Genomic DNA, 14,261 nt, shown 5'->3' with positions numbered 1-14,261 from the left:
TATGTCTCCCACGCTATCATCAATTCCATTGTCACTCATACTGCGTACACACATACATACATCTACCGCAACTCGTGAGTACAAGATTTCTATCATACATACATATATAGATATATCTATAGAGTACACACATGTGAAACATCGCGTCAGAAACAAGACAATCGTAGCTCACGTCACCGTATCAAAACAAAGTCCGCCGTACACCTATATGGCGTCGACAGGAGAACAACGAAAAATCGAGCATCAGACGAATCTTAAAAAGAAAGAAAGAAAAAGAAACGGCATATCATACTTATATACACGCGGGGAGGAAGAAGCGCAGCGAAGAGAGAGAGGGAGGGAAAAAAGAGAGGGGCAGCTCGTGCGCGCGCGCAGCGGCGCAGGAGTCGCCGGGCGCGGGGCGCCCGCTTCTCTCTCTCTTTCTCTCTCGAATCAATATCATACGCTCCCGCGCCACCACACGTACACGTTCCTCGTCCATCGGCTGAGCAAGTAAAGTGACTGTGAATTGTTCGGTTTAATATAGTCTCACCCCCTGACGACGGTTACTGCTTCTTCCTCGTCTTCGACAGAGTGAACCTTACCCCTTGTGTGTATCTTTGCTCGTCAGAAGAAGCACATACGCATATACACTGGAAGAGTGTAGAGACAAAGTGCAGGACTGTATAGATGTAGAGCGAGAGAAGAGACGGGAGGAAGATGTGTCGCGAGGAGGAGTGAACGAGAAAAACAGCATAGCCCTTCGGTGTGTGATATTTCCTGCGTCCTGATTTACAGCAGACATGGCCAAGGTGAGAGGATATTCTTCGTATCTCATTCTTCTTATATAAATCCGCGAGAATTTCCGAGAAAAGGGACAAAGGATCGGTGCATGCAGCAGCGCGTATTGTACACTGCAACAACCCCCCAGTGGTGTGTCGTGCACCTGTTCCGCGGCGCCGTGTCATGGCGAAACGAAATTGCAGGCCGAGCGAATGTGTTTTGTGCACTTCCGAGAGACAGAGAGAGAGAGAGAGAGAGAGAGAGAGAGAGAGAGGAGAGCCCTCTCGCGTTGTCAAGGGGTTCGCGGAAAAGACGGACGCGCCGAGGTTTTTTGAGGTTGTTTTTCGAATTTTGTCGAGTTTGCTGCACCGTGTGTGCGCATGATGTATGGGGGTACGTGGATCTTGCACTATCGAATTGGGGCCAGGTGTTTTGTTTATTCGACGGTTCATTTTTTTTATGTAAAAAACTTTTCAGAGAGGTTGGGATTTTTTTTTCTTGCAGAGCTTGACAGCTTTCTTCTCTTTCTTTAATAAAGGCACCCGCGATATGCATGATGGATCTGAAACAGTTTGCTGATCGTTATCGCGATCATCAATAAACGCGTTTACGAGCGCGAAATTTGTTAACAATGGGGGGGGGGGGAATATTATAAACAAATTAGCGAAAGTCTAGGAACCATTTCATTCAATTAAAATTGGGGATAACAATCGCAGTCGCCAAGCCTTATCCAGCCACGATCAAGAAAGTTTCTTTGTATACATTTTCTGCGCGGTGAGTTACAGTTCTATTGTGACGTCATAGTGGTTTTACCAATTCGGTACCCCATTGTCAAGAGCAGAAAGCCTACGAAAAATGAAAATTTGCGCATCTGCATTAAACAGTATGCAATGTATGAAGGTTTCACGTTTAGGTATACTAGTTCACGGTTAAAGCGAATTCCTTTGAACTCGCAACGATAACAATTCGCAGAAACAATCATCCCTCGCGAAGGCGTCACGGCCAGAGTTTCTAGCGAATCAAGCCTAGAATCGCACGCGAACTTTCCACGACTTTATCGCCGGTTTCTAATCATCGCAACAAAAACTACACACCTACCCCGTATTCCCGAGCGCGAATATATAGGTCTATAGTCTGGGATGACTCACATCAGAGAGCGGAAAACTTGGCCGAATTCTCGACGCCGGCAGTAGTGTGCGTAGATAGGGATCTTGGGGGTAGCGTTTTTTTTCTTACTCCTACGCGTTCCTATAAAAGCAAAGATTCCGAGACCCTTTTATACGCGTAGGTGGCTATCGAGGTCGCGGTGGAAGCGTTGATGGATATTCCAGATGAGTTGCTTCGAGGTGTGGGGATGATGAGATTTTATTTTTTGTCGAGAAGATAAAGGTTGCTGATACCGGTGATGTCGCAACGTGAAGTGTTACGGCGAAGTTTATCGAGGAAACTTCGATGCGCCGCTTTATACAACTTTCACGAAGGACAATAATATCGCGGAAGCGGATGTTGTGTGTATAGCCGCGAAAAGGTTGAACTCCTAGGCTGACCGCGTAATGTTTACTATGTTTAATGCAGATGGTCGTCAATTTAACGTACAGTTTATGCGCTGAATCGCCGGGGTTATTCTTAGCCGGAAAACGCTTTGAATTTTCTTGTACACTCGCGGTGGGATGTAATTGTTCCGGCCTTGATCGTCTCGACGACACTTGAAAATGACTTTTCGCCGCGCTTGCAACTTTTCTCGTTAGGCAATATAACAGCGTTAGCCGAACATTTTCACTATTAGAGTGTACGTTTGAATGAACTTTGTGGTTCTTTACAATCACAATCCATTTTTCTTTAAATAAAAAAATGTAAAATTCTACGCAGTTACAGCTTTGTACAAATATCTTCCTGAATCCGCGAGAAATCAGTTTTAAGTAATGTGTTCGGCTTATGTGTGTGTGTGTTGTGAGTGTCGCAGGCTTGGTTTATTTTTAGCTTGTTTATCGTCCACCTTTTGCCAATAAATTTCAAGCGAGGAGAAGCCGAGTTCAGCTATCGCGCGCGCTGGATCAGCGCAAAAATAAAACGAGCATATTCTAGTATATAGTCGGTTCGAATTTTCTAATGAAAAAGCGCGAACGCAGTGCAAAATGCGCATAATGCAGAGTTGTAAAGATGAAAGTCCGAGTCATGAATAATTCCTCCGTGGAATTTTCAACTTATCAGTGTACAGCTTTTTTCTCTCGATTTACAACGCACCAAGTGATAAATATTCAATCGAGTTTTCCATCGATAGAAATAATTATCGCGAATTTCTTTCTCTCCGCGTTTCGAGTGTAGCTCGTCGAATCTCCCGACGACCTTGAGAGAAGTCTACCGAATGAACTTCGCTAAAAATCAATGTAGCACGTTTCATTCAGCGCGATTATACACAGCACCGCCACACACAGACTTTACCGAGATGATGTTTTTTTTTGATGATTCCATTGATTTTTCATACACAAAGAGGGAGCAACTTTTGCGTCCCACGCGGGGTTTCTATTTATACATTCACACGCAGAGAAAGCTAAAAAGTGGGGACTTTGTCCTGGGGGTTACCCGCACTGCGTTTAAGCCCCTGCTAGATTTATCGCGCTCTTAATGGCGCCAATTAGCATGCGTGCTTTTTTAGCGCTCGCGCTTTTTCGGGGAAGCTTGCGAATTTCTTTTGTACCCCGGCTTCGTGCATTATTCAAGCGACGTGGTAAAGTTGCTAGAATCATTTTTCTTTTTATCGAATACTTCAGCGATATCGCGCAAAAACTGCAGATGCAATTATCGTCACTTTTTACCGCTCGCTGTAGCAGTTACACGTTCAAAACGAGCTTCTCTCTCTCTCTCTCTCTCTCTCTCTCTCTCTGTCGTAGACGACACGTCGGCGCTTAATGAACGGTGAAAAAGTATTCCTCTCCGCGCATGTATACCAGCATGTACGTGCGCGGCTATCGGTCAATTTCACCGACTTGCACACTACTTTCCGCGACACCGATAATAACCCGCGATTTTTCAGCCTCGATCCCGTACACACACACCCATACCGGATGCAGACACACGCACACATGCGCGTATATTGTACCCGCATCGACGCGAAAATCACTCGCTGATGATAAGTCGATTTCTCGCTCTGCTCTTCCGTGACGACGACGAGGCGCGCGCTTTTTTTTCTCCTCGCGGTGCGTGAATTTTACGAAAAAAGAAAAAAGAAGTCTATTATCTCGGCTCTTGCGCTCGCGCTTTCCAATATAATATAACGAAACGCGTGCGCGCGCTTGAGCAGTGGAGAGAGAGTTCATTGAATCGCGCGAGCGGGTATTATCCGAGTTTTTTTCCCGAGGTTATTTTCGCTCCTAATTGACTCGAGAGCTGTTGATTTAGGATGATTAGGACGCGCGGGAAAAAAGCGAGAGCCCTGGTGAGAGAGTTCGTTGTTGCATGGAAAAATAAGGTTCGTCCATTTGAATTGGAGGATCGCGAGAGTGAGAGTTCGACGTGGCTGAGTCGGCGTGAAAATTGAGTTTTCTAGAGAGAGAAACGCTTTGTTGGTTTTGCCTTATGTATAAAAGGGGGAGGATTAGAAGTGTGTCGGAATCGATGGCCTATGGCCGATTGGGGTGATGAGCATTTGTGGCTTTTTTTCATTAGCTACTGCATATCTGGGTTTATGAGAATTTTTACGACGCCCGTTGTGCGGCGGCAGCGCTAGAGGAACTTTGCAATAAATCGTTAAAAACCTGTATATTTTTTGCGTCTAATTTGAATGATAAAAGGGTCGAATGGTGAATTTATAAAAACTCAAAGATCAAATTTAAACCACGCAGATCACGACTAATTAAAAATCCAATAAAAAAGGCGCGAAATTCAAAACTATTCAAATCAGTAGCTCGTCGTGAAAAAGAAAGAAAAAACAATCGCGTCAATTTCACTGTCAACCCGACGACGAAACCTTTACACCTCGCGTTATACATGCACCCCAGCGTCGTTCGGTTCGTCGCAGCAACAGCAGTAGTAGCAGCAGATAAAAACGAGCGCCTTTTCGCATCCAGCGGCCCGTGATTCCGCCGCACCGCTGACAGCTGCGACGACCGCGACGCTTTTTTTTCTTCTAACTCTCTCGTTGCCACTGAAGTTGTTGCGCGACGTCGAGGATTGCATTGTCTTTTTTTTTATTTCCGTGACGAGCAGCTTCCCTGTTTGCGAAAACGCTGTAGTTTACGGCGCGAGGGGGGGAAGTAATCACTTTGTGTTTTGGGAAGTTTTATGAACACAACGAGAGAAGACAATGCGGAGAGGATCGATCGCGCTATCTGCGAGTTTATGCAAAAGTTGCCGGGCGATAAAAATCTCTCCCGCGTTGACGTCAATATTAATCCAGCTTGGATGTACTGCTACAGTTTCGTTTTGTACATTTGAAATATTGTATATGCTTTATTTTGTATGAAAAAAAGGCGGATTGAATGTGAATGTATCTTCTTTTGTTCTATCTGCAGCTACGGAATTCTGAAAATATCGTGATCCGGGCGCCTCGGTATTTTATTCTCAGCGCATTTTTATCGAAAATATCTCGCGTTCGTGAATATGAGACGAATGAAAAATGTTAGCTATGTGTGCGCGATCGTCGTAGGAGATGCTCGACAAAATGAAAATTTATAAGCCATTGGATAAGTGTCGTGTTGTGCGGATTACGCGGCAATGAAGGACAGGAAAAACTTCGATTTATCACTCCAGCCTTTTCAACTTTTCCGCTATTCACGTCGCGTTATCGCCCAAGACCGAATGCAAACAATGTGTTTTGGTGGACTTAACATTGTATTGAAACATTCGAATTAAGGATTGAAAAAATTTTCATAATTTCGTGCCAAGGAACGCTTTGAATTATGTAAACAGCAATCGTTAGAAAAGGACGCGTTGTTTGTCAACGAGTAATACAAAAATATACGTATTAATGACTAAAGATGATTACGAAATCGACATTTACGTAAACGCATAGATCACCTTTCAACTATACATCGCGAGACAATACGATCCGCGTGAACTTGACCGTCGATAGAGAGATTTTTTGTAATACACGCCGTCCTTTGTTCACCAATATAAATTATTCTTCCTTTTGTTGACAGTCTTGGGAGAAAATTGACGATAAAAACTGTCCATTTTTAAGCTCGCTTCGAAAAAAATGTACACGTGTATAATAAGATTCCTCGTGGAATACCCTCACGAGCCAAGAAAATTCCAGACAGTAAAAAGTGCTTCTTCGCACACCACGATGAATTCTCCAGACACACGAGAAATCAATAACCCGCAGGCTCTCAAAATGCTTTCCGGCACTCGGTGTTTGCGTAAAGTTTTCAGAAATTCACAGTAGCGCACATGTACTCTTATCAAATTATCAGTTTGACGCGTCCAAAGAGTGTAAATTAATTTTAGCTGAAATTCTGCCCGAGTATAGTATACGTTTCATACACGGCGGTGACGGAATTTCAAGCATACGTGGCTATGCATTATTCAAATATCTACGGAACGCATGAAAAACGTTATTCCTCGAATTTTCCGTAACAAGCTCCGATTGATATTATATTTCTATTTGCGTTACTCGAAACTTCTTTCACTTTGAAAGCGCATCATTCAATCGCTCGGCGGGAAAATCCGAATCCGCTTTCAACTCCGCAAAAAGCTTGGAAAAATGAAAAAAACATATCACCACATGCCCGCGCGCAATCTCACTCTCTGTACATGTTCGAAAAAAGGACGATATGTGTAAACGTAGAAGTTCTGACCGCGACGACCACACGGAGTATACCTCGGCTCGCTCTCTGCTCGGGTTATGTACACGGTTGAAACCTAGCCCCAGACTCAATGATGATGCTGTGCTCGGAAGCGTTTTACGTATGCACAATTATATGTATATACGTGTGTACACGGCCTCTGAGGTTGTATAGGATAAAACTCTTGCTCGTCTTTTGGTTTTGTGGGTCGACTTATTTTCTGAGCTATTTGAGCGTAGCTATAGCGCGCTGGATTTTTTATTGAGGATTTAAAGGTCTGAAAGCATCGTAAATTTTTAGTGCGCAGGTTCTCGAGATGTGTGTGCGGATAATGCGGCGGAAATTTAACTTCGAGTGCTTCGTGTATGAAAGTGAATAAAGTGTTACACAGAGGTATGGGTGTGGTGAGATGTGAATGATAAAGTGGTGCTCTGTGATACTCTTAAACTTAAAATTAATTAAAAAGCTGCGAAAATGTAGTACTATATTATCAGCACAAGAAGAAAAAAAAACAATTCTTAATTAAGTCCTCTCTCAATTTACACTCAAAGAATCCAAGAACACGTGCCTGCACTGTACATAGGCGAGGCTTTTAATGAGTCGTGCGGCGCTGATGAAAATATCTACACTGCGTGCTGCGTAATTTATATTTATATATAATAATTTCTTCGTTCTTCTCATCCGCTTTATTGCGCGCTATTTAATTGACGTACGACGCGACCAAAATTTCGCAAGCCCCTTTTAGAGATCTCTCTCGTCGACACACTGTCGTGTGATATTGACGAAATGGTAATAGCGTCTAGTGTTTTACCCACTGCGTGCGGATTATTTATTATGCGATCTCACGTAACGCGTTCCGTAGATTTATTCATCTTTGAACAATAAAAGCCGAAGATAAGATAATAAAAATTGCTATGTTCGCGGTATTTTTTTCTTCTTCTGCGAGTATAGTGGTTGAAATGCTGGGCTCGTTTGTTTGATTTGCATAAGCATTATCTTATCTTGGAATAACAAAATAAACAAGGGACACTTTATCTTTTGCTTTTTACCGAGTTTGAACTGTCGAGTATGCAGAAACTGAGTACTTTTTCCTGTACGACTCTTTGCACAGATTTTGAAAAAGAAAAAAATCTTCGAGTGAGGAACGAAGTGTATATACACACACACTTTTACTACTATTATCCGCCGCGCTGAGATTCTATATTACGAAGCTGCGCGCAAAACATTAATTAAGGCTTCACTTTGCAATTAGTTGGAAGAAAAAAGCCACGAAGCGAAAGCGCCGCCACCTTTTGTTGCGGCGCATGTAGGGCAGAATCGAAGAATTATGGGAAAACACTGCTTGCGGCACTAGCGTCTCAATTGCACTCTGGACAATGGGCCGTAGGTGTCGCAATTATTCCGTAGAAAAATCGGGTGGCTTTTGCCGTGTTTTTGTTCATCCGAAAATTTTAAATTCTTATCGCGAGCAGAGAGCAAGCTCTAGATCTGCTTTAACATCAGGTGCGAAATTCCGGACTATGGCCTAGTTGTTCGAGAGGAAGGTAATTTATAACTGTTCCCGTGGATGCTCTACATGCGGAGCGTGTGGTAATTTTTGTAAACGAAGAAAAAACTGGAATCGTTGGCACGGTGTTCCTACAAAATCTCACTTTTTTAGCGATTCCAACAGCGTATAGAGAAGACGTTCCGTAAAAAATTAAAAATACTTTTATACAAAAAAATGCGCGGTTTTCAAGCCGACATCTTCTCTTAACAATGCGGTACTTCAAACACATCCGTATACTTATTCGAAGCAGCGGTAACGAGCGACGCCCGAGTTTTCTCTCTCCAATACAAACTCATCGAAACAATCAACAATACGGTCGGCTAAGTCAGCTTGAGCAACGTCAAATCCAAGCGAAATTATGTAAACCAACGCGAACATCAACACAACCTCGCTAAAAACAAACTCACCAAAGACAATCTCACCCTCCGACGACAATACAAGATCAACCCGCCCACATGACGCAGCGCTTGGCACGCGTCTCTCGTCTCCCGCATAATACAAGGCGCACACATCAAATTCCCCTTTCCGCGCCTCCACACAGAAATCTCAAAGAAGAAGAAGAAGAAAGCCTACTGCGCCACTATACAATTTCCCTTCTCTCTCTCTCTCTCTCTCTCCACAAAACTGTTACACTTACACAATTACACGCAGCACTATAGGGCCGCGCGCGCATTCGCGGCAGTATACAGAGAAGACCGACGCGGTGAAAAGTCATGGCGGCCAGTCAGTCCGCGGCTATATAATCTAGGCCTCTCTTTCCGCGAGTCCGTCTCTCTCTCTCTCTCTCTCTCTCTCTCTCTCTCTCTCTCTCTCTCTCTCTCTCTCTCTCTCTCTCTCTCTCTCTCTCTCTCTCTCTCTCTCTCTCTCTCTCTCTCTCTCTCTCTCTCTCTCTCTCCTTCTCCTCGCGCGAGCTCTGCGCCGCGCGTTGTACACTCGCGGGGGAATGCCGCCGAGTCTCTCTCGCAGTGACCTCCGGCAAGGCGGCGGCTACACTTCGCTCTGCAGTGCAGATCCGATTATTGTTATATACACGTCGCGGCCGCGCACCTGTCCTCTCGCGCCACGTGCTTTTTTACGTTCCACGGTGTGTCTATGTGTGCGTGCGCGTGTACCAGTCGCGTGTGCTGTATACACCTGTGTTTAACAGTGCTGAGCGGAGCTTTATCGCAGTGAGGTGCGTATATGATTGTACGTATGCGTTGTTTTGCCAGCCCGCCGAGAGATGTTAATGGCGGTTAGGAATAGATTTTGCATGGGATACGTTAATACTCGCGACGTGTGGTACTTATAGTAGTACGGTGCAGGAAGATGTGTGAATTTAGCTCGAGGAGGTGAAATCCATAGCCGCGACGACACGCCTCTGTCCCGAGGTATTTGTTGATGCCGTATTTATCAATTTCCGACTTATTCCACTGTATAATTGTAACAGCCGTCGCTGCGTATTTATTTAAATCCGTGCTTTTCTCGTCCTGCGCGCAGTCGGCGAATTTCAAAACAAACAAACATCGCCGCCTGTTAGTCCGTGCGCGCGACAGATGTGTCAAACTCGTTACCGCGAAAATTCACTTCCTTTCGGCGTCTCCGAGCGAGCATTATAAGTTGACGAATAAATTTCTACACCGTCGCGTTATGCGTGATTTCAGCTCCGCGAATTCGTTATCACCTCCGGACGATCACACGCGCTTTAGCAAATCGATTCTCTCTTTCCCACGCAGCCGAGTCTATGTTACAATACTTATACACACGTCGCGCGTTCGGATCTCGGCTGCGTGTGAAAGTCACAACAGAACACGTGCCTATACCTATACACGCGTGTTATCCAACCGGTGAAAAACGCAACGAAATCTAAAATTTTCCTTCCATCGCGTATATGGACGATCCGGTAAACACGCGAGCGTTCTCGACTCTCTTTCGAAACGAAGCCGACAATGAGCCAGTGTCAGTGCACGTGTTTGAGTGCGCCTATATCTATATAATACTCGTAGTACTCTGGCAATACAGTTCTGATCTCTATCGAGCTGTACATACGGTTTCTGTTTACGCCGGACATAATTGAAGTCGGAGCATAGGGGGAGGGGATCAGTCGCGTGCAGTCGTGAAAAGGTAATAACACTGGGGAAAACGCATCAAAACTAAACGCTTCGCGTGTTTCGAACACCATTTTTTTTAAGAATAAACGAAGCTGGTGGCCGGCAATAATTTCAAACGCTACTGCAGTTTCCCTTTCGTCGCGTAAAGAGAGCTGTTTACGTTGCGACGCGCGAATTTATAATACGTAACGCGAGAAGCTGCTGCGTCTGTGTGTCTCTTAGCGAATAGAGCTGTGATGTGAAATAACGCGGATAATTTATGGTTCCACGCTTCTTTCCCCCAGCGTGCGTGTGGCGGTACATGTCGTGCGGACATTTTTTTTCGCCGAGATATTTAAGACGTTGCTGGCGCGTGAAATTGAAATCGGGATAGGATTTGTCCGTTGTTCGCAGTGATGCAGAATGGATGTACCTAAGTGTTTACTTTCGGAATATAGAGACACCTGCGCGGCGGTTATTCGCTGCAACTGCTTGTGCAGTTGACAAACGATTTCTAAAATTACGCGCTGATAACTTGGATACTCTCGACTGTATCACTAATTTCACGAGAAAGTGCCGAGGAATATAAAGCGCTTCGTACACATAAAATAATTTAACAATGTATATAACAGAAGCTGAAAAGGTGTTCCCGAGACTGCGCACACACACACACACACATACACACACACAAGAGATTGGATATCTATATAGGTTTGTCGGTGGCCCATATTTCAAATTTTTATTCTTCGACAATATAACCTGCATATATCCAACGCACAGCTCCCATCGCTTGCTTTTCTTCTCGCGTGCGCGATGCCGACCTGTTGATTCAATTATCATCCGCTCCTGGAGAATAATTTATACGCGCAACCTTGTAGCTCTCGGCTCGTTAACTCTTAGGTAATTTCTTTTGCAAATCGCAGAATCATAACAGTATGTATAGATACGCGACTGTGTAGCGCGTACAAGATACTAAGATGCTGGTCTCTTGGCTCCGCATAACTTTGCAAGTATAATCCGCTCTTCGTCGGCTACAGTTGTACCGCACGAAATCGACGGTGTCAACTGAACGAATGATGATAATAATAGGTTCACGTCTCGTCTATATACTTCGCCTGTGTGACGTCGAGTGTCGAACAATTGAATGTTAGAATCGAATTGTGTAGAAAAAGTGTTTCAAGGCTCGCACTATATAGCGAAGCATCAGTCACTCGTCACGCGGTGTCTCTATTGTCGATATCAGCAACGGCAGCATCGGCGAGTCGCTAAATCCGCGATTCTTCGACGAGAAGGAATAATCTCGCGGTTCGCGCCGCGTGTATAGAAATGCAAAAAGGAGAGAACTCGAGGCGCGTTTGCATCCCAATGATGTACCGTCGTCGCCGCCGCCGCCGCCGCCGCAGTGACCTCGTTACGTGCACTATGCGCTTTTCTTCGCCGCCGCGACGTGGGAATATTGTGTGTATGTACACGAGACGAGAGCCGGTGTGTTCTCTCTCTCGCGATGCTCGGGCGTCATTTTTCTACGGGTGAAGATTCGCTTTCTAAATGCCACTTTTTCTCCACTTGCAATGAGAAGTTGTCGTCGTTCAAAGAATAGTTTCGGGGAGTCGAGGTCTCGTTTATCGACGAGTAGAGAGTATTAAATGCAGAATCCTCTCTTAAAAAAATGATGGACTTGGTTGTGAAGCCTTTAATACGTGATTCTGATTGGTTGCTATGGTCGGTTGCCTAGGTAACAGATGAGAACCCGCACGCTTTAAATTCATAACCCTCATAACAGTCATAACCCTGGTAGAAATTTTTCAGGTGTTTAAAATAAAATGAAATGAGGTTAAATAGTATGAAATCTGAATAGCGGATTCAGAAAAAAATATATGCAATATTACCAACAAGAAATCTTGATAAATTAATCATTACCAAAAGTGTAGTATTGAAACATGTGCATTGAAAAGTGTCACCCTAACCCTATTTGAAGTAGGTAATAATGTGTGTGTGTGTGTGTGTGTGTGTGTGTATGTTATTTAGTTTTTTTTAAATATAAGTGAGAAGTGCAATTAAAAGAATAAAAAGTATAAAGATATATTGTGTCTCCGTGCCCAAAGTCGCCCACGGTGAGGTTTAAGAAGTGAATTTAAAGAAAAGTTCAGTATCCGAGTCAGTGAATTTGAGTTTATCACTACAATGCCCTTTAAATTTTAAAATATGTAATCTAGATAATTGAACTGTTTTCATTCATATTTTCACACCAACGGCAATGTGAATTTTTTAATTTAGCGGCTCACATTTTGCTTATAGACAGTCACGCAGTAACTACTATCTCTAGCACATTGTATTTCCGGTTTCCAGTGTATTTTTACCTGGAGAAAATGATAAATATTTTGGCTTTTTTGTTAAGGCATTAATGAGAATATTTACTTTTAATAGTTGTGAGAGATTTTGAGATTTTTCCATTGCATTGCATTTGCTCTCATTTAAAAACTAATTTCTAGAGAGCTCATTTTTTGCATGTATATTTCTGTTTTAGTTGTGAAAATATTTAAAGTTGAATTGACCTTAACTGAAATACTTTTGATTTCGACTTCAACACCCATGATAATTATGTAGTCGTATAAGTTATTCACATCAGTGTCGGAATCGAAATAAAAATTATTTCAGTTAAGGTTAATTGAACTTTGTATATTGTTTCATTGACACAAAATAAATCTATATGTAAAATATGCGCTCTCTAGACCCGTTAGTTTTCGAATGAGAGCAAATGCAAAAATAGAGAAATAGGCATCGATCTCAAAATCTCTCACGACTGTTAAGAGTTAAAATTCTTATTAATGTCTTGACAAGAAAGGCAAAATATTTATCACTTTCTTCATGTAAAAAAACACTGAAAACCAAAAATACAATGTGCTAGAGATAGTATTTACTGCGTAATTGCCTATAAGCAAAATGTGACCCGCCAAATTAAAAAATTCACATGTGCCTCAATGTGAAAATATGAATGAAAACAGTTAAATTAAAATCATCTGGATTACATGTTTTTATAGGTAGCATATCAAGTATCTGTGTAAAATTTCAATTGCCTAGCTTTTTTACAATGCAAATGAATAGGGTTGTAATAATAGGCTTATACTCACTGACTCTTCTACTGAACTTTTCTTCAAATTCACTTCTCAGACCTTAACGACAACGACTTTGGGCGTTGTTAATATATTTATATTAAAAGTATTACAGAATATGGTAACATATGGTAGGTAATATGGTAAAAATATTAGCAGAAATTAGTGTACCCAAAACTTATGTTGTTTTTTCTACCAGGGTTATTAGACATAGATAGAATAAGGAGCGCGCGAAGCGCGCCTTCATTCCTAGTGAGAGAAAAATTTTATCTGAAGAATGCTTCTGTCTTCGGTCAGTTCTTACCAGTTTCTGATAATGTACGTGCACTTGCGTCCGTATATAATGCGCTGATCGTTATCGATTGAAATATGCACACGTGCGCGCGATACTTGTGTATATTATCTGTAAAAAAACCGTCAGCAAGAAAAATATAAGTTTTCCGCGTTGCAGGTTTATGATTTATTTATCGCGTATCTTTATGCAGACGCGCATATATAGATTTCAACGTATAAATATAATTACAAACACGAATTCCCTTTACACAATCGCGCTCAAATAATATACGCCGAAATGATTGCTTATGCATTCACTCGAGAAGTAGTAATCCAATACCAGAAGAGCTCTCGCGCAGCGAAATTAATATAGATACAAGTAATATAGCTCTACACTTCGTGGAATTCGCTAACTAACGAGTCTATACCGCATAGGTGCACTGCACGTTCGCTGCATTATGCACGCGCTTCATTATCGATCGGTTTTGCGGATCGTGCGACGAATGTACGGCGGGCGCCTCCGATGGCCTTGACTGCAGTGCGTTGCGTCGTCGGTCGAGGCTCTCATCGCCGCCGCCGCGCCGGGTGTCGATCGCCGCGAGTAAATAAATATACCGAGTCGCTAATCCGCCGCCGAGAGGAGAGCCGATGGAAAGATTTATGATGCAGCGTGATTCAATTAGGACAGTAGAGAGTACGTGTGTTTTCCGTT

At 43.1% G+C, this 14,261-nt stretch overlaps 1 protein-coding gene across 9 annotated transcripts in view; it reads left to right on the top strand.

Annotated features, from left to right (window-relative positions):
- Positions 1–291: 291 nt before the first annotated feature.
- The window catches only part of LOC100678324 (general transcriptional corepressor trfA), a 42,750-nt gene continuing 28,780 nt past the window's right edge, over positions 292–14,261 (top strand). For 2 of the 9 annotated variants that reach the window (XM_032599642.1, XM_031926487.2), the window contains exon 1: positions 292–791. In XM_032599642.1, the coding sequence (XP_032455533.1) occupies positions 783–791 (9 nt within the window). In that variant the 5' untranslated portion in view covers positions 292–782. Of the gene's footprint in view, positions 792–9,051; positions 9,465–14,261 lie in introns of those variants that run through there. The other 7 variants (XM_031926505.2, XM_031926509.2, XM_032599646.1 and 4 more) reach the window with 5 other exon arrangements.

The sequence above is a fragment of the Nasonia vitripennis genome, chromosome 1 (assembly GCF_009193385.2).
Source record: "Nasonia vitripennis strain AsymCx chromosome 1, Nvit_psr_1.1, whole genome shotgun sequence".
NCBI classification, from domain to species: domain Eukaryota; kingdom Metazoa; phylum Arthropoda; class Insecta; order Hymenoptera; family Pteromalidae; genus Nasonia; species Nasonia vitripennis.
This window is presented reverse-complemented; position numbering and strand designations above follow the sequence as displayed.